General features: G+C 35.4%; 1 protein-coding gene and 1 pseudogene across 8 annotated transcripts in view; one reads left to right on the top strand and one right to left on the bottom strand.

The window, feature by feature from the left end:
* ZNF148 (zinc finger protein 148) overlaps nt 1-21,387 on the top strand; it is a 140,762-nt gene that overhangs the window by 56,479 nt on the left and 62,896 nt on the right. For 6 of the 8 annotated variants that reach the window (XM_021934146.1, XM_021934142.1, XM_021934143.2 and 3 more), the window contains exon 4: nt 4,095-4,443. In XM_021934146.1, the coding sequence (XP_021789838.1) occupies nt 4,111-4,443 (333 nt within the window). In that variant the 5' untranslated portion in view covers nt 4,095-4,110. Of the gene's footprint in view, nt 1-2,697; nt 2,815-4,094; nt 4,444-21,387 lie in introns of all 8 variants that reach the window. The other 2 variants (XM_021934144.1, XM_021934145.1) reach the window with 1 other exon arrangement.
* Nucleotides 6,574-6,822, bottom strand: LOC103881886 (annotated as a pseudogene).

The following is a 21,387-nucleotide window of genomic DNA, read 5'->3' as shown; positions in this document are numbered from 1 at the left end:
CCAGGAAAATATATATATATATATGTGTGTGCGTGTGTATATATGTTTCTCTCTCTCTCTCTCTGTGTGTGTGTGTGTGTGTGTGTGTGTGTGTAGAAAGGATCTTACTATCTACATAGTTGTCCTTGATTTTTTTTCACTTAATATATCTTGGAGAACCAGCACATAAAGCTAACATCATTCCTTTTAATGGCTGCACGTGTTCCATTGTATGGTTGAGTCATAATTAATGTAACAAGTCCCCTGTCTATGGATGCTTAAATATGTTTCCAGTCTTTTCCCATTGAAGGGTTGTAGCAAACATCCTTGTACTTTCTTCTTTGATGAGTGTCTATGAATAAACCCATAAGGTTGTATACTATATATCTCTAGCAGTGAGATTGCTGAATCAAGAGTACATACAGTTTTCATTTTGATAGATATTTCCAAAGCTCAGTTTAAAGCTTTGTCTTATTTAAAACCTTGTATCCATTGATATTGGAGTTTGTTTTGATATCTTAGTACTTTCTGGTATTTTGGGGAAATTTCAGAGTATTTCGAAAACAGTTTCCAGGCCAGACAGTTTAACTCCCAATATATGCCTTAATTTGGGGCCATAGGAATAAGGAACTTATGTAAAAAGGAAGAGAGATTTATTTTTCTTTGCATGTGGTCGGTTTTCAGGAAGATTTTTAAAGAGGTCATTTGTTTTTCATTTGGAGTATTTCCACTTTACTACTTCTGTATCAAGGTGTGCTCTCTTCCTGTTCCAAGTCTCTCACTCTAGCACTTTATGCCTTTTTTCCAAAATATTATCTGTCCCTAGAATACTACTGCTTCCTCAATACTTATTGTTTTGGCTTGATGCTAAGCATACAATTAGGTAAAAAAAAAAAAAAATCACATCAAGCTAAAAATCTTCTGCACAGGAAAAGATATAGTCAACAAAGTGAAGAGACAACCCACAGAATGGGGGAAAATATTTGCAAACTACCCATCTGACAAGGGATTAATAACCAGAATATATAAGGAGCTCAAACAATTCTATAGGAAAAAAAATCTAATAATTCAATCAAAAAATGGACAAAAGATTTCAGTAGACGTTTCTCAAAAGACATGCAAATGGCAGACAGGCATATGAGCATGAAAAGGTGCTCAACATCATTGATCATCAGAGAAATGGAGATCAAAACTACAATGAGATGTCATCTCTAGTTAAAATTGCTTATATCCAAAAGACAGGCAATTACCAGTGCCGGTGAGGATGTGGAGAAAAGGGAACCCTTCTATGCTGTTGGTGGGAATGTAAATTAGTACAGCCACTATGGAGAAAAGTTTGGTGGTTCCTCAAAGAACTAAAAATTGAGCTACCATACGATCTAGCAGTCCCACTGCTGGGCATATACCCCCCCAAAAGGAAATCAGTATATTAAGATATTTGCACTCCTGTGTTTGTTGCAGCACTGTTTACAATAGCTAAGAATTGGAAGCCACCTGAGTGTGTATGAACAGATGAGTGGATAAACAAAATGTACATGTACACAGTGGAGTAGTATTCAGCCATAAAAAAGAATGAGATCCAGTCATTTGCAACAACATGAGTGAAACTGGAGATCACTATGTTAAATGAAATAAGCTAGGCACAGAAAGACAAATGCATGTTCTCACTTATTTGTGGTATCTAAAAATCAAAACAATTGAACTCATGGACATAGAGTTAAAGGATAGTTGCTAGAGGCTGAGAAGGGGAAGGTGGGGATGGTTAATGGGCAAAAAAAAAAAAAAAAGAAAAAAATGAATAAGACCTACTATTTGATAGCACAATAGGATTACTGTAGTCAATAACAACTTGATTGTACATTTAAAAATAAAGAATGTAATTGGGTTGTTTGTAACTCAAAGGGTAAATTCTTGAGGGGATGGATACCCCATTCTCCATGATTTGCTTATTTCACATTGCATGCTTATATCAAAATATCTCATGTACCCCATAAATATATATACTTATGTATATATGCACTGCCCCCAATTTTTTTTTTTTTTTTTTTTTTTTTGAGATGGAGTCTTGCTCTCGCCTGGGCTGGTGTGAAGTGGTTCGATCTCGGCTCACTGCAACCTTCACCTCCTGGGTTCAAATGATTCTTCTCCCTCAGCCTCCTGAGTAGCTGGGGCTACAGGCACCCGCCACCATGCCTAGCTACATTTTTTGTATTTTTAGTGGAGACACGGTTTCACCATGTTGGCCAGGATGGTCTTGATCTCCTGACCTCGTGATCTGCCCGCCTCGGCCTCCCAAAGTGTTGGGATTACAGGCGTGAGCCACTGTGCCCGGCCAATGTTTTATGTATTTAAAACATAAAAACATAGTTATTTTATATATTTAATGATTGTTTCTAAGTTTTCTTTAGTGATTTGTCTGGTAGTGTTCCTGTCAGTTTATTCTTTATTGAATTCATCTCTTCTTATTTTTAAGGTATTTTAATATATTAAGGATATGGAATTTTTGACTGATGTTACAAATACTTTTCACCAATTGATTTTTAAGGATTTCCAAATAAATGGTCAGAATAATCAAATTTTAGCCTTAAGGGAGTGTTTCATTTAGTTTTAGTTTATTTTCTAAGAAATGTGATAAATGAAATTTTTGAAGAGAGCAGATATTTGGTGATGTATGTAACATCTTTGACGTTTATTTTTATTTATTTATTTTTGAGACAGGGTCTTGTTCTGTCACCCAGGCAGAGTGCAGTAGTACAATCACAGCTCACTGCAGCCCCGACCTCCTGGGCTCAAGCCATCCTCCTGCCTCAGTCTCCCAAGTAGCTGGGACCACAGGTGCGTGCCACCATGCCCAGCTAATTATTGTATTTTTATTTTGTAGAGATGGGGTTTTGCCTTGTTGCCCTGGCTGGTCTCACACTCCTGGGCTCATGTGATACGCCTACCTCGGCCTCCTAGATTGTTGGAATTACAGGCATGAGCTACCATACCCAGCAATCTTTGACCTTTAGATTTTAACTTTGCTGCCTTAAAGATTTTGAAAAGTGAAATAAGGTGTTTTGTACAGATATACTGTATATATTCTAGGCTGATAACACCTCGTACCAGGGAAGAAAGATTAGCAAGTTTTGAATTATACATTTGTACATTTTGCTGTTTATGAGGTTGTTTTGAGCTGTTCATTTCAGTAAAGGTTTCTTCGTTAACAATAACCTTAGTAAAGGAAAAAGTATTTTGATTTCAGTAGTGTGTTGGGATTTAGCTTTGGTATTTGACTGCTGAAAACTGTGATCAAAGTTGGTCATTACTTATGTGATTAATTTGGGAAAGAAGTGAGTAAACTGAAATATACTTAACATTTTCATTATGGTAATGACTGCTGTAGTGGTTTTCTGTGTATACCTTTGTGTACATTTTTTATTTCATCAAGATAAATTCCAAAATGTAGAATTCCTTGTTCAAAGAATATGTACATTTTTATAACTTTTGATACATACTACCAAATGACTTTTGAAAGTAGTTGATATAATACATACTTTTATTATCAGTAGATGAGTGTCTTTTTTTAATACTTCAACATTGGATGTATTTTTTAAGAGTCATTATCAGTTTGGTAGTTGAAATATGATAGTGCTGTTTAATGGTAATTTCTTGGATTACTACTGAGACTCTTTTTTTATGTTTAATGACTATTTCTAAATTTTTAAAAATGATTTGCTTCATGATGTTCTCTGTCAGTTTATTCCTTATTGAATTCATCTATATTTTTATTTTTAACACATTTCAATATATTATTAATATATTAAAGAGTACGGATCCCTTGATTGATGTTACAAATACTTTTCCCTAATTTGCTTTTATGTCAGGCTTATTTTTCAATAATAAAGTAGTTAGGATTTTATGCCTTTATATCAAAATGAAAATTTGTGTTTTATTTTACCAGCCTTTGGAAACCGATCTTGGTATTATAATTTTAAAATTGGAGGCAGTTCCAAAGTACATGAATAAAATCTTTGTATTTGACTGTTCAAATTCTTAATTTGAAAATTAAAAAAAATGAAGTAGTCATATGAAACTAATTTACTATGTTTGGTTGCCAAACTTGGTCTTTCTAGGCAGTTATACTTAAGCATGAACATTGACGACAAACTGGAAGGATTGTTTCTTAAATGTGGCGGCATAGACGAAATGCAGTCTTCCAGGACAATGGTTGTAATGGGTGGAGTGTCTGGCCAGTCTACTGTGTCTGGAGAGCTACAGGATTCAGTACTTCAAGATCGAAGTATGCCTCACCAGGAGATCCTTGCTGCAGATGAAGTGTTACAAGAAAGTGAAATGAGACAACAGGATATGATATCACATGATGAACTCATGGTCCACGAGGAGACAGTGAAAAATGATGAGGAGCAGATGGAAACACATGAAAGACTTCCTCAAGGACTACAATATGCACTTAATGTTCCTGTAAGTAATTCCTTTATAGGATACTAAACTTAGAAACATAATTTCTTGTTAAGTAATACTGCAAGTCATCGAAGAAATTTCAGGAAGTGTTTCAGGGATAAATAGTGTTCTTGAATAGATATACTAAAATATTGACATAAATCATATTTGAAAGGCAAAATTAAGTTCTTGTATTATATTATTTTAGAAGCTTATTTCTTTCAGGATAACAGTATTTCTGTATCAGGATTACTTGGGTATTAAATTTTAAATGCTTAATTTTGAAAGATACTTTATTTAACTTCTAGGCATGTCCTTAAAGAGTAAAACATTTGAATCTTCAACATAACTAGAAAAAGATCACACATTCAAGGGTTTTTCCTTCGAATTCTGTAATTCCTGCCTTCTTAAATTTTTCTAATATGCTCTTATTCTCTGTTCTCTTTGTGTTCTCCACTTGCTTGATCTGTTTATCTTTTTAAAGTATATCAGCCCTTTACTTTTTCCTGTCTACCCCAGACATTAAGATGTTTCATAAGCGCCCATATCTTTTTCCTTCTTCTACCTTTATTTTTACCCAGTAATCAGTGAAACCACAACCGTCATGTAAATTCTTGTCTCTTCTTTCTACGATATCAAACCTGGGTTCCTTTCAGTTCATCTAACGTACTTTTTTTTTTATTTAAGACTTTAATATATCCTGCTTGAGATAATACCGTCAGTCATACCTCATACCTGTTTTATAACCTGTAGATATAAGTTGACTTCTTCTTAACTCTAGGTTGAGTCCCTGTGACAGGGACTTGTGATTTACTTGTACGATGTTTCTCTGATAGATTGTAGACTGTAAGGACAGGAGTTTTGTCTTACTTTTCACTGTAGTCCAGGTGTTGGCACATGGTGTGAATGAATGGATAACTACTTGTAGTTGTGCTCTGATATAGACGTTCACCAGCTTTACCTAGCCCATTGCAATAACTTTTTCCTCTTTAGCCTGTTGATGTGATGGATTACATTAATTGATTTTTTTATGTGGAAGCAACTTTCTTACCTGGAATAAATCCTGCTTGTTTGTGGTATATAGTTCTTTTTAAATGTGGTTGGATTTGATTTGATAATATTTTGAGGATTTTTACATTTGTGTTCTTGATAAATATTAGTCTATAGTTTTCCTGATGTCTTTGTCTGTTTTTGGTATTAGGGTAATACTGATCTCATAGAATAAATTAGCAAGTATTCCCTCTGCTTATGTCTTCTGGAAGAGATTGTAGAGAATTAATATAATTTCTTCCTTAAATGTTTGGTAGAATTCACCAGTGAACTGCTTTGGGTCTGGTGCTTTCTGTTTTGGAAGGTTATTGTTGATTTGATTTCTCCTATAAATGTAGGTCTCTTCAGATTATGTAATTCTTCTTGTGTGAGTTTTGACAGATTGTGTCTTTCAAGGAATTGGTCCATTTTGATAAAGTTGTCAAATTTGTGGGAACAAAGTTCATAGTATTCTTTTATTATCCTTTTAATGTCCAGGGGTTTATAGTGATGTCCTCTCTTTCATTTCTGATATTAGTAATTTGTGTTTTCTCTTTTTTGTTTGTTTTAAGACAGTAATTTTAAAAAAATTAAAAATTTTTAAAAAATTACTGTCTTAATTCCTTTTTTTTTTTTTGGTGAAGTATCATTTAACTGAGTTAAATTATATAGGGTTTTTTTGGGTCTGTAATTGATGTACATTTGATTTTAAAAAGACACTGTTTGCCTTATATCAGGACAAAGAAGATTTACATACAACTATCAGCAGAAAAACAAAGTTTCTCTGTGATCTAAGCAGAGGTACTCTTTTCCTTGATCTTAAGAAAATGCAGTATTTTTAGAAGGTAAAGCTATTAAGATTACAGAAGTTTTACCAAAATGTTTTAAGCAAAAACTCTTTAAGAAAAAAGTATGAGTTCTCATTTTCTATTCTTAGCATAAATTTTAATTCTTTCTGGTAGAACCTAAGTCTTCTGAATGCCTGTTAGCATCATCCAAAGCTTGAACTTCTTCTATTTCTGGATTAAAAATTCATTCACAAATGAGCTGTGCAATGCGATCACTTTTTCTGACTTTAAACTTTTCTTTGCCAAAATTAAACAGTACAGCACCAACATTTCCTCAGTAATCTTCGTCTATGACACCAGTTCCTACATCGATAAAGTGTTTTGCAGCCAAGCCAGACCATGGAGCCACTCTTCTATAAAACCCAGAAGGAAGAGCTATCTGAATGCCCATTTTCACTGTAGCTTTCTCCGTAGGTGGTATTGTATCATCGTAGGCACCGTCGAGGTCATAGCCTTTGGGCTGTGTGGATCCCGGAGTCAGGGTTGTGGCCTGCTCAGAGAGTGAGGCAAAACGGAGCTGCATGCTGCCCTCCTCTGCAAACCAGGCCTGTTTGCCGGGGGTAATGATGGGTGTCTCTTCAGAGCAGGGCATGGCAGAGTGAGAATGCGAGCAGAGGAGAGAGCAACAATTTTTAAGTGTCCATTTTAGTAGCGTAAACTATATTGACATTGTTGTACAACAGATCTCTAGAACTTTTTCATCTTGCAAAACTGAAACTGAAACTCATATTCGAATAACTCTGCATTTCCCCCTGCCCAGTGGTAGAGGCTTGCTCATTTTACTGATATTTTCAAAGAAACGGCTTTTGGTTTTCTTGATTTTTTTTTTTTTTTTTTACTCTATTTCCTATTTTCAGTTTCATTTATTTCTACTCTCATTTTTATTATTTTTTTCTGCTTGTTTTGGATTTACTTTGCTCTTCTTGTTTTACTTTCCTAAAGTGGAAATGTATTCATTTTAGATTTTTTGTTTCTAATATATACATTCATACTATAAATTTTCCTCTAAGCACTGCTTTAGATACATTGCACACATGTTGATAGTTGTTTTTATTTTCGTTTAGTTCAATATATTCTAAAATGTCTGTTAAGATTCCTTCTTTGGACTGGGTGTGGTGGCTCACGCCTATAATCTTGGTACTTTGGGAGGCTAAAGTGGGTGGATCACTTGAGCTCAGGAGTTTGAGACCAGCCTGGGCAACACAACAAAACCCCCATCTCTACTAAAAATACAAAAATTAGCCGGGCATGTGGCATGCACTTGTAATCCCGGCTATGTGGGAGACTGAGGCATGAGAATCACTTGAACTCTGGAGGCAGAGGTTGCAGTAAGCCAAGATTGCGCCACTGCACTCCAGCCTGGGTGACAGAGCGAAACTCTGTCTTAAAAAACAAAACAAAACAACAAAAAACAAACTTCTTTGCACCATTATTGTTTAGAAGTGTGTCGTTTAATATCCAGGTATTTTGAAATATTTTCTAGCTACCATTCTGTTATTTAGTTCTAGTTTAATTCTCTTGTGGTCTTAGAGCAGACGCCGTGTGATTGCTATTCTGTTAAGTTTATTAGATTGTGTTTTATGGCCCAGAATGTTGTCCACCTTGGTGAAATGTTATGTGTGAGCTTTTAAAGAGTGCGCATTCTGTTTTTGTTGGATGAGGTAGTCTATAGATTGCAATAGACTGACGTTTTTATTGGACTGACAGTAGCCTGAGCCTTCTCCAGTGTATCTTTCAGATAGTTTCTACTGTCATCTTTCCAAACGAGATGTATACATGTCATTCCCTTACTGAAACTTCTCTAGTGGTTCCTCATTACTAAACAGCTAAAATGTACTTATTTGCATGGGCGGAAATAGCCATCATACTCCTGTCCCTTATCCAACTTTTTTTTAAAAACTGTAGTTCAGCCCCTTTCCCCACCATTTTATGCTTTAAGCATATGAAATTAATTTAGTTGCCTAGGTCCACTATGGTTTTTTTTCTGTTACTTTTGTTAATGTCGTATATGCCTATAATATTATTTATTTGGCAATTTCCTGTTGTTCACGTTTCACCTTAAAAGATTTCTCTTTCTCGTGATTTTCTTTATGGTAACTACAATAACTTTGCATTTCCTTGCTTGCAGGACTGTCTTGTCATTATATTTTAAGATATTTTTTTCTGTATCGTGCCTTTAAATTTTGTGTTTTCAATACCTGGGTTATAGTAGGCAGATTGTTTTTGAGTGAAAATATGCATTCTGTTTTTAATTGAGGAAAAGTTTAAAGTGAAATGCTCAGATTCTGAGTTTGTAGTTTAGAGTTTTGACAACTGCATAAACTTGTATAATCCATAATCCATCAAGACACCAAATGTTTTCGTCATCCTGAGGAGTTTTTTTGTAATTCTTGCCAGTCAATTCCCTCCACAACAATTGTTCTCATATTTTTTCTTCATAAATTGTCGTTGTCCCTTGAGAACCTCATGTAAATGGAGTTATATGTAACTCTTGTGTCTGACTGCTTTTGCACAACATGTTTTGAGATTCATCCATGTTGGTTGAATGTATCAACAGTTCATTCTTTTTCCCTATTGATTAATGTTCAGTCATTTTAATTAATATGTTAAAATTTATTTATTCATTTTCCTTTTTGTGGTTATTTGTGTTGTCTCTTTCAATGATTATGAATAAAGCGGTTAGGAAAATTGTTGTACAAGTCTTTTTTTCATTTCTCTTGGTACATGTTCGTGTAAGTCTTAGTTCTCTTGGGTTTTCATTGATGGACCTAGTGTCTGTCTTTAAATCAGTATCATACTGTTTTGATTGCTGTATCTTTTATAGTAAATATTGAAATCAAGTTGTGTAAGTCCTCCATTTTTGTTGTTCTTTTGTAATGCTGTAGTGACTATGTTAGGACCTTTGCATTTTCATATAAAATATAGAATCCACCCTTTAGGGGTTTTTTTGTTTGTTTTTTTGTTTTTTGTTTGTTTGTTTTTTTGTTTTTTGTTTGTTTTTTTGTTTTTTTAAAGCCAACTGGTTCTGATTGAGGTTGCATTGATTCTGTCTATTGACTTGATACAAACCAACATCTAAACAATAATGGCTCCCAGTCCATGAACGTTGTACACCTTTACTTTTATTGAGGTTTTCTTTATTTCAGCATTGTTCTGTAGTTTTCAGTGTAAAGTTATTGGGCATATTTTGTTAATTTTATCCTTAAGTATTTCATGGTTTTGGTTGGATGCTGTTGTGAATGGTATGTTTTAAAATGTCAAATTCTAATTGTTACTTTCTAGAATATAGAAATGCAGTTGATTCTTTTTATATTGACTATGTGTTCTGTGACTTTGTTATCTTTACTGATTAGTTATAGTAGTTATGTTGTAGATTCCTTAGGTTTCTTCACTATCGTATTGTCCATATGTTTTACTTTCTTTCCAATCTGTATCTCTTTTATTTCTTTTTCTTATTGCACTGTCTGGGGCCTACAAAACAATGATGAATAGAAGCGATGCAAGTAGACATCTTTGCTTTGTTCCAGATCTTAAGGGGACTGCATTTACTCTTTCATCATTAAGAATTATGTTAGAGGCTGGGTGCAGTGACTCATGCCTCTAATCTCAGCACTTTAAGGTGCCAAGGCAGGGAACGGATTGCTTGAGCTAAGGAGTTGAAGACCAGCCTGTGCAACATGGGGAAACCCCATCTCTGCCAAAAAAAAAAGAAAAATTATCTGGGCATGGTGGTGTGCACCTGTAGTTTCAACTACTTGGGAGGCTGAATTGGGAGGATCACCTGAGTCCAGGAGGTGGAGGTTGCAGTGAGCCAAGATCACACCATTGTACTCCAGCCTGGGTTACAGAGTGAGACCCTGTTTCAAAAACGGCATTAGGTATAGGTTTTTCATAGATTACTTTTATTACGTTGAAGTGTTCTTTCTAGTTTTCTGAGACTTTGTCTAAAAAACGTGAATGGATATTTAACTTCAAGTATTTCTTCTGCATTGATTGAAATGATCATATGAATATCCTCTCATTCTCTTAATATAGTGAATTGTGCTGATTTTCAAATATTAAACAGCCCTTGCGTTCCTGAGATAAATCACATGTGGTCATGATGTGTCATCCTTTTTTCTTGTTGAATTCAGTTTACTAATTTAAACATTTGTATGTTTATGAGAGATGTTAGTCCATGGTTTTCTTTTTTTTTTTTTTTTGTAATAGCTATGTCATTTTTAGGTATATTGGCCTCATTTTAAATGGGTTAGGACGTATTTCCTTCTCTATTTTCTGAAAGAGTTTGTGTAAGATTGATATTTCTATCATACATATTTGATAGACTTTACCAGTAAAGCTAATCTAGAGTTGAGTTTTCTTTGTGGGAAAGGTTTTTTTGTTGTTCTTTGGAGACAAGGTCTTGCTCTGTTGCCCAGGCTGGAGTGCAGAGTGCAGGGGCACAGTCACAGCTCACTGTAACCTCAACCTCTTGGGCTTAAATGATCCTCCCACCTCAGCTTCCCAAACAATTGGGACTACAGGCACATGTCATCACACCAGGCTAATTAAAAAAAAATTTTTTTTATAGAGACAGGGTCTCACTATGTTGTCCAGACTTGTTTTGAGCTCCCGGGCTCAAGTGGCCTCCCACCTCAACCTGTGGGAAGGTTTTAAATTACAAATTTTATTTTAAAAACATAAGTAGGCTATTCATACTAAACATTTTTTTTTCTTGAATAAGTTTCAGTAAATTGTATTTTTAAAGGAATTTGTCTATTTCTTAATTGTTTAATTGACCAAAGTTCTATTAATATTTTCTTTTGTTGTTTTAAGGATCAATGGTGATTTCTTTTTTTCTCATTCCTGCTATTGGTACAATAATTTTTCTTTTTCTTGATTAGACTGGGTAGAGATTTATTAGTTTTCGTTGTCTCTTCAAATAATGACATTTCGGTTTTATCGATTTTCACTATTCACTTTAACTTTTGTTCATTTTTACTTTTTATTATTTCCTTCTACTACTTTGGTTTTCATTTGCTCTTCTCATCTTAACTTTTTAAAGTAGAAAGTTTGGTGACTGATTTTAGATATTCATTTTTGACCTAAACATGTGAAGCTCTAAACTTTTCTCAGCATGGCTTTTGATGTATTTTTATCATTTTAATTCAGTTAAAGATACTTTTAAACTTCCTTTATTTCTTTTTGATTCGTGAGTTAATTAGAAGTGTTTTGCTTAATTTCTGAATATTTAAAAATTTTCCAGATACCTTTTCATCACTGATATCTAATGAGTGTGGTTAGAAAATATATGCTGTATGATTTCTGCCCTTTTAAATTTATTGAGACTTGTTTTAGTGCTTGGCATATGATCTATTTGGTGAGCGTTCTGTGTGTCCTTGAAAAGAATGTGTATTCTGGCTATTGTTGGTCGGGTTAGTTTCTAAATGTCAGTTAGGTCAAGTCGTTTAGTTATATTCACTTTTTCTTTTTTCTTTTCTTTTTGTTTTTCTTTTATTTATTTATTTATTTGCCCATGCTGGTGTATGTAGCCTTCACCTCCTGAGCTCAAGTAATCCTCACAACTCAGTCTCCTCAGCTATCTGGTCTGTGGGCACACACCACCATGCCAGGCTAATTTTTAAATTTTTTTTGTAGAGACAGAGTCTCACTATGTTGCCCAGGCTAGTCTCACACTCCTGGGTTCAAGCAATCCTCCTGCTTTCACCTCCCAAAGTACTGGGATTACAGGTGTGAGCCACAATGCCTGTTCACTAATTGTATTCTTTAATTCTTTTATGTACTCAGTGATCCACATGTTCTGTTAGTTACTGGGAGAGAACTGCTAAAGTCCAGCAGTTAAAGTTTGTTAGCCAAAAGACTCAGTTCAAAATTACATGTTACATTTAATTGTCGTGTTCTTCAGTTTTTGTTAGTCTGGGTTAATTCATCACTTTTGGAATTTATATTTTACATTTGTTTAGGAGAATGTCCCTCAGGCCTTACCTGATTTTTTTTCCTCCTTATGATATTTAAGTTAAGCATCTTTGGCAGGAATATTGTAGAAATAGTGCTGTGTTTTCTTCCCATTGCATTCTGACAGGCAGCACCTGAGTTTTATTTGCCGTCATTCAGATGATGGTTCACTTTGATCAATTGACACCTTCCAGGCTTTGCTACTATAAAGTTATTCCTTATCACACTTTATGTGCATCAGTATGGAATTAGGGTTTTTAAAAATTTGCTGGGTTAAAATATATTACTGTGATTATTTTCATATTCAGTTTGTTTAAGATTTGGCTAAAAGAAGCCTTTTCAAGCTGGGTTTTATGTTCTTGGACATACCTTGTCAGTCGTTGAGTACTTCTTTGCTTTTTGGCACATTATGTTCTAGGCTTATCTTGTCCGTTTTCTGCTTCAGTTCTGGAGTCAGCCATTTCTCCATGGACCCCCTAGTTCATTTTAGTGGAGAATGGTATTTAGAAACCAGGGTCTGGGTGCTGAACATGCTGCTCCTTGCAGTTGGGGTATACCTGCTCCCAGGCCTCTCAATGGACAGAGCTAGAGAATGTATGTATGTATGTAATTATATACATTCGTATATAATGCACATATTCCTTTCTATAATAATTTCCATACCTATCAATATTGAAAACCGTAAGTTCCTAATGATACCTCCCATTACAGTCCAATAGAGTACATTAGACGGTGAGAAACCTGGCTTGTTATCTCAGCATATTTACTTATTACCCTAATGCCCGATGCAGATGCTCCTAGGCTTCTAAACCTCACAGGAGTACTTGCTACCCCTGCCCTGTGTGGATACCTTTCTCCTCCTGCATGTGCTTTGACAACTTGAACTAGACCTTAGCTCCAAGTGGACCCCTTCCTTAGGGCACTCTTACTTAGATACACTGCACTGGTCCACACCCACTCTTTGATACCTTCTTCATCCTACTTAGCTTTTGACATCATGCTCCAGGCTGCTCTTTTCCCACAGTCTAGACCCTTCCTTATGCTGCTTGGGCTCCAACACCTCATGCTGAGCTGCCCTTCTATATGGAGAACCACCTCACCCTTCTTGGGCTTTGATATCTTATATTGGGCCTCCTCCCATGTAGAAGCTCTCTTCCTTCTGTCTGGTATCTGACATCTTGCTTGGCCCCAGCTTATGGCTTTAGAACTGACTGGTTCCTGGAGGATAAGAGGATAGGCAAGAGCAGGAAGGGGAAAAGGACAAAATCTATCCTTTTTTATTTTAAAATTATATAGATTTATGGAAGGTGGCAAAAATGGTACAGAGAAGACCCCCTGCATCCTTCATCCAATTTCTCCCAGTTGTTACATTTTATATAAACGTACTGCAATGTCAAAAATCAAGAATTTCACATTGCTACAGTGTATCCCATGTTGAGTACTTTATGCAAGAACCCCTAACTGTTTTTGGCACCAGGGACCAGTTTCCTGGAAGACAGTTTTTCCACGAATGGGGTGGGGGTGGAGATGGTTTCAGGATGATTCAAGAGCATTACATGTATTGTGCACTTTATTTCTGTTGTTATAATATATAATGAAGTAATTATACAACTCGCCATAATGTAGAATCAGTAGGAGCCCTGAGCTTGTTTTCCTGCAACTAGACCGTCCCATATGGGGGTGATGGGAGACAGTGACAGATCATCATCAGGCATTAGGTTCTCATTAAGGAGCAGGCAACCTAGATACCTTGCATGTGCAGTTCACAATAGGGTTTGAGCTCCTATGAGATTTTAATGCTGACAGTGACCCAACAGGAGGTGGAGCTCAGGCATTAATGCGAGCAGTGGGGAGAGTGTGTAAATACAAATGAAGCTTTGCTTGCTCATTGGTTGCTCACCTCCTGCTATGCAGCCAGGTTCCTAACAGGTCCATGGCCTGGGAGTTGGGGACTCCTGTTTTATAGCACGTGTAGATTTGTGTAACCACCAAAGCAATCAAGATACAGAACTAAGCCGGGATAACAAAGGTATCTCTGGTGCTATCTGCTATAGGCACACCTCTTGTCTTCCTTCCACCATTCCTAACCCCTGAATACCCCCGATCTGTTGTTTATCTCTAGAACTTTGTCAGTTTTGAGAATGTTGTATCAATGGAATCCTACAGGATGTGACCTTTTGGACTTGACTGTTTTTTCACTCAACATAATGCTCTTGAGAGTCATCCAGGTTGTTGCATATATCAGTAATTTGTTACTGTTTGTTTTATAGTAGTGTTGCATAGCATCGATGTACCACAGTTTACCATTCACTTATCGAGTTTAGTTGTTTCCAGGTTTTGGTTATTAAAAATAAAGCTGGTGTTAACATTTGCGTGCAGGTTTTTCTGTGAATATAGGTGTTCATATCTCTAGAATAAATACCCTACCATACCGCTATCACCCAGATATAGTCACTCATAAATTTTGGCGTATGTGCTTTATGCTTTTTTGATAAGCATGCCATACATGAGATGGTATTGCTTTTTATGTAGTCTTTTCACTTAACAGTATATTTTGAACTTTTTTCAACTCTGTATTCTTCTAAAACAACTTCAGTGTCTGCTTGATAATTCCATTTTTATGGTAACCCATAATTCATTCCTTATATTCCCAATAGATAATGATAAATTTGAGTCCATTCTGAAAATGAATCAATGAAAAGCTGTATTATGCCATATACCAGATGGGCAGAATTTGCGAAGTGTTTGCATAACATTGGTTTATAGTAGAACATAAGAGACATGAGAAATTCTATCCCTTACTTCTTACTTATGTTGATAAGGTTGGGGGGTAAAGGTAAAGGGCAGGTCTGGGTTTCATTAATGTACTTTCTTTCTCCTTTTTTCTTTTTTTTTTGAGACAGGGTCTTGTTCTGTCACCCAGGCGGGAGTGCAATGGCGTGATCATGGCTCATGGCAGACTTGATCTCTTTGGCTCAAGTGATCCTCTCACCGTTGCCTCCAAAGTAGCTGGCACCACAGTTGTGTGCTACCTTGCCTGGCTAATGCTTAAAATTTTTTTCAGAGATGGGATCTCAGTATGTTGTCCAGGTTGCTCTTGGACTCCTGGGCTCAAGCCATCCTCCCACCTTGGCCTCCCAAAGTGCTGGGATTACTGGTGTGAGCCACCACAACTGGCCATGAATGTACTTTTTCTTTCTTTTTTTTTTTTTGAGACAGAGTCTCGCTCTGTCACCCAGGCTGGAGTGCAGTGGTACGGTCTCGGTTCAGTGCAACCTCCACCTCCTGGATTCAAGCATTTCTCCCTGCCTCAGCCTCCCAAGTAGCTAGGATTACAGATGCCCGCCACCATGCCTGGCTAATTTTTGTATTTTTAGTAGAGACAGGGTTTCCCCATGTTGGCTAGGCTGGTCTTGAACTCCTGACCTCAGGTGATCCACCCACCTCGGCCTCCCAAAGTGCTGGGATTATAGGTGTGAGCCACTGCACCTGGCCGAATGTAAATTTTTGAATTGAAGAGAGAAATTGATCTAGAATAATATGATCCAGGTCCCCAAAACTGTAGAAACTTCACAGTCCTTTACTCAAGTGTTTTTGTAGATTGTGCTAAAGCCTTTTAAAAATTGATACTGAACATGTTAATGATTTTCTTCTTTGATTTGCTTATTCATGTGGAAGGTACAGATAACTTTATATTTAACTTTTTTTGGTCAGTTCAAAGCAAAAAATTGAATTTTTAGTTTTTTAAAATTGTAGCTTATGTAAACTCGCTAGTGTCTGGTGACATTTGAAATATAAGTCATCATTTGTGATAACTACCAATTTTCAGGATTTATTTTGGCTCTCTAAGTCAGTCACTCAGATTTAGCTCAATGGCACTATGTTTTCAACAGCAAAGTATAGGCCAGCTGTTTCTTATTTTAATAAACTTTACTAATAGTGATGGGGTCTTGCTGTGTTGCCCAGGCTGGTCTCAAACTCCTGGCCTCAAAGCAGTCCTGCTGGGATTACAGGCATGAGCTACTATGCCTTGCCTAGGCCAACTTTTGAACATCTACATCTTTCTCATTAGAATTTTGTTTTTAATACTTTAAATATTCAAATTAGATTTTAATAAAATTAATTTTTCAGTTCCTTGGTCACACTAGTCACATTTCAGGTTGTCAGTAGTCACATGTAGCTAATGGCTTCTGTATTGGATAGTGTAGATAAAGAATATTGTCATTATTTCAGAATATTTTATTAGATAGCACTATATTAGAAAGCCTCTCAACTCAGAAACAAAATTTTATTTCAGCAATTAAAAAAATTATTTGGCCTATCCATTTTACACTTATCAGACCCATTCAGGAGGATTTAGCAAATCATAATTTTTATGGTCTTTATTTTTTCAGTTTGGTGGCAAGCATGTTAACAGGAAGGACTGTGTTCTGTATTAGCAAAATAGGGCAAATTGTAATTCACAGTGATGTATGCGACATTCATCTTCTAGAAACTATTGCTTTGTATCACTTGAGTGAAAGGATTTTATAAAGTAGGAACTATCTAAAAAATCATGCTCCAGTCACATAATGATGTAATAAAATATGAAATATTTCAGGCATGTATATAATTCCTTAAAAAATGCTTCAGCATTCGTGTAGCATTGTTACTCATGAATTTTTGTGCTATAAAGCAGCATGTATAAAATTGCAGGCATACTGTTATGCATTTTTGTGTTTATGATTAATTCATTTAATGGCCTAGGAAACTCAAAATATATTTGGCCATTGGTGTAAGACCTCTGTTTTGGTTTTTAGTTTTAGATTTCCTTAAATCCTATTACTAGTTTAGGGAGGAGGGTATAGATAATTCTCCCAAATATTTCATGCTCCAGTCAATAAAAACTTAATATACAGATGCTAGGGATTGGTGACTTTTTTCTTCCTATTAGAAAAAAGGAATTATTTTACCCATTTCAGTGGCTTTGTGGTATTTATTATTTTTGACAAATATTTTGTGCTTTGCTTTAATTGAGGAATTGCATTGCGTTTATTGGTGACGAATGATCTTTCAGAATCATTCTGGGGGGTGACAAATCAGTTTGCCTTTGTATTTGTTGGCTTAAATAGCCATTTATAGAATATGTTTCTTCCCCTCTCTGGCTAACTTCCAACTTGTTATTTATTACATTATGTACTTTTTCGAAGTCTTTTATAAGTTATACGCAATTCTTAACTACCATTGCATTTCTTTTAAAGTTTATTTGAGGGATTCAGTAGTAGTTTTGTTTTAAGGAGAATAGATGGTAACTAACTTCAACTCTAGTTTTTTCACAAGATTTTACTCTCATACCACATGGCTCTTTAAAAAAGTGTATTATCTACCAGCAATCATCATTTGGGCAGAAAGCATGTACTGAGTACTGTTCCTTTCCTGGTGGGAGTCATGTTTATTGCTTATTATTAATGATTTCAACTCAACAGGCAAGTAGATGAATCAGATTGTCTCTTCCAGTAGATTGTTTTAGGGAGTTGACCCAACATGGTCTATTTTTCAGTATCCTCACTTGCTCTTAAGGTTGTTTGACCCAGTTTATATCTTTTTTTTCCCCCTTAAGTGGACATAAATTGTTGGTAGAAGATTTCTTTATAGATGACTTTATTATTTTTATTTTTAAATTTTTTATAGAGATGGAAACTTGCTAGGTTGCCCAGACTGGCCTTGAACTCCTGGCTTCAAGCCAGCCTTTTGCCTCAGCCTCTCAAAGTGTTGGGATTATAGGTGTAAGCCACCACAGCTGGTTTCTAGCTGACTTTAATAACATAACCAGTCTCCTAACACTCTTAATATAGTTCTCTCTGACCTTTGATGTCTAATTGCTTCATCTGGAATTGTGAGACAGTGGTACTGAAGGAGAGTTATGCTCTTAGACTAGTAGTACAGTACACAAATTGGAAATCATTTAGGACAGGGTATGTAGAGTCAGCCTAGCTACATTAGTTTCAGAGAGGTCTACTTTGGTGTTTTTATATTTGTATTTTATTATAAAAGGACTACATTGTCATTGTAAAAATTAAAACAAGGTAGAAGAAATAATAAAGTGAAAAGTAAAAATTTCCTTGTTTCCGATGTCTGTCTACTACTCTAATTCCAAAGAAATAGCTACTAATGTTAATACCTTTCTGGAAGTTTTACATTTATAAAGAAACATATTGTGTGCATACATTTTTGTCTATATAATACATTTTGGATATATAATACATATATTTGACTGGGCGCAGTGGCTCACACCTGTAATTCCAGCACTTTGGGAGGCTGAGGCGGGTGGATCACGAAGTCAGGAGATTGAGACCATCCTGGCTAACACGGTGAAACCTTGTCTCTACTAAAAAAAAAAAAAAAAAAATTGGCCGGGCGTGGTAGCACGCACCTGTGGTCCCAGCTACTTGGGAGGCTGAGGCAGGAGAATGGCATGAACCTGGGAGGCGGAACTTGCAGTGAGCTGAGATTGCGCCACTGCACTTCAGCCTGGGCGACAGAACAAGACTCTGTCTCCAAAAAAAAAAAAAAAAAAAGAGGCATATTTAATATAAATATACAATATTTTGTTTTACATAAATTGGATAATGCTGTTTGTGTGCATTTGAAATTTACGTTATTCATTTAATGACACATCTTGTGGAGATTTCCATGTTTCCAGTTTAAAACTGCCCTATTTTAATGAGTGATTAAAGGATATGCCATAATTTTTTTAATCACACTCCTCTGTTGATTGACATTTGTTATTACTGGGTTTGTTTGAGTGAAATAATTGGAAAGGAGCGTGTGTGTGTGTGTGCATGCGCGCACATTTATATCATTGCTCTAGGTATATGTCTTTTTATTGAAATGTAACATCTATACAGAAAAGTGCACAAATCATAAGAGTACATCTTGGTTAAATTTCTCTGAAGTGAACATCTCATGTAACTACTATCAAGATCAAGATATAGAATCCCTTTTGGTCACAGCACTCCTCTAGTTCCTAAAGACTACTACTACCCCAACACTTTTGTCATAGTCTATTAGTTTTACCTGACTTTGAATTTGAAATAAGCAGAATCATAGACACTATATACTGAGTATCTGGTTTCTTTATTTTCATTGTTTATGAGATATACCCATGTTATTGCATGTAATTTCTGTATAATCATCAGTTGAATGAATTTCATTTATTCTAGTCTAATAGGCGTTTAGATTGTTTCTAAATGTTTGGTATTAAGTGCTGCTGTGAATATTCTTGGATGTCACTTGTATGTGTATGTATTCATTTCTGTTGGTTATATACTTAGAATTGAATTTACTGGATATGCATATGTTCAGCTTTAGTACATACTGACAAGTTGTTTAAATTGGTTTTGCCAATTTATAATGATTGCTCTATATCCTTGCTATTTGATCTTGTCAGTCCTTTTAAGTTTAGCTGTTTTGGTGGTATGATAGTGGAATTGCAATATGGCTTAATGTTTCATTTCACTGATAACTAATGAAATTGAATGTCTTTTCATGTTTATTGACAATTCGAATATTATTTTTTAGTAAGGTAGATGTTCATCTTTTGCCTAATTTTCTATTAGGTTGTTTCTTTCTCTTACAGATTTGTAGTAGTTTTTTATCCACTGGTTGGATGTATGTATTGCAATTATCATTTCTGACTCTGGCTGGTCTTTTTGCTTTTTTGATAAACAGGAGTTAATAAGGTTCAATTTATTGTATAAGTCTTTTCCTTTTGATATTTTTTGTGTCCCTCTTAAGAAATTTTTGCCTGTCCCAACATTGTGAAGGTATTTTCCTTTTTTAACTTCTGGAGGCTTTATGGTTTTCTGTTCCCATTTAGATCAGTAATCCACTGGGAATTGATTTTTGCTGGTGATGTGAAGTGTGGAGATTAAGATTTATTTGATAGCTCTGGTTTCTTTCTCAAACTTACTCATAGAGATTTTCTCTCACTTTGCTGGGTTAATGTTTCAGTTTTTAGAACAACTTAGTATATTAAGATAATAATATGTTTTTAAATTAATGGTAAGGATTTGTACTAGGATTGGATTTAATTTCTTTTTAAGGTTGAAAAATGTAAAAATTTTAAAACTATAAAGAGAATAAAAATTGTTATAATCTTACTACTCTAGGATAACTGCTCTTAACATTCCATTGCTAGCATTTTAATGTTTCTTTTTTGTTTTTCTATGTAGGTAGTTGTGTGTTTGCATAAAATTTGCTCTATTTATATTTGTGTTTGTATAAAATTGTGAAAAGGTGTTTATCTACATGCCTATTTATATTTATTACTTTAACTTACACCATGAGCATTTCATCTTGGTCATTAAAAGTCAGATTTCTAATATTTGTATAATGCCATATAGCTGCATTATAACTTATCTCACTATATCTTTATTATTGGGTATTAGACATTTGCACCCTTTTCTTACTGTTGTAAATAATATTGTGGTGTTATATATGTGCTTTTTTGTCATGTGAAAGCATTTCTTCGGTGTAAGTCTCTTAAGACTTTTATTGTATATTGGCCAGATTGTAGTCTACAAAAGATGACCAATTTAGTTTCCCTCTAGTAGTATATGAGAGTCCCAACTTAGTATCATCATAAATAATCTAAAGAAGGAAATATGAAGTATAATTTCTAGATTTGTATATTGTATTTAGGAAGAACAGCAACAACTGGACTTTGTCCTGGGTGGAAGGTAGAAAAGAAAACTAAAAAGTAGCATTGGCTGGGCATGGTGGCTCACGCCTGTAATCGCAACACTTTGGGAGGCCAAGGTGGGCAGATCTCTTGAGGCCAGGAGTTTGAGACCAGCTTGGCCAACATGGCGAACCCTGTCTCTACTGAAAATACAAAATTAGTTGGGTGTGGTGGTATATGTCTGTAGTCTCAGCTACTCGAAAGGCTGAGGCATGAGAATTGCTTGAACCTGGGAGGTGGAGGTTGCAGTGAGGTGAGATTGCACCACTGCACTCCAGTCTGGGTGATAGAGTGAGACTCTGTCTTAAAAAAAAAAAAAAAGAATCTTTAGATAGGATACTGGGATAACATATTGAAAGGCAGGGAATTTAGAAGGAGGATCTAACGTGAAAGGAAAGATTATTTTTTAGG

The sequence above is a fragment of the Papio anubis genome, chromosome 2 (genome assembly GCF_008728515.1).
Source record: "Papio anubis isolate 15944 chromosome 2, Panubis1.0, whole genome shotgun sequence".
In the NCBI taxonomy this organism is placed as follows: Eukaryota; Metazoa; Chordata; class Mammalia; order Primates; family Cercopithecidae; genus Papio; species Papio anubis.
Note: the sequence above shows the minus strand (reverse complement) of the source record. Positions and strands in the feature narration are given on the sequence as shown.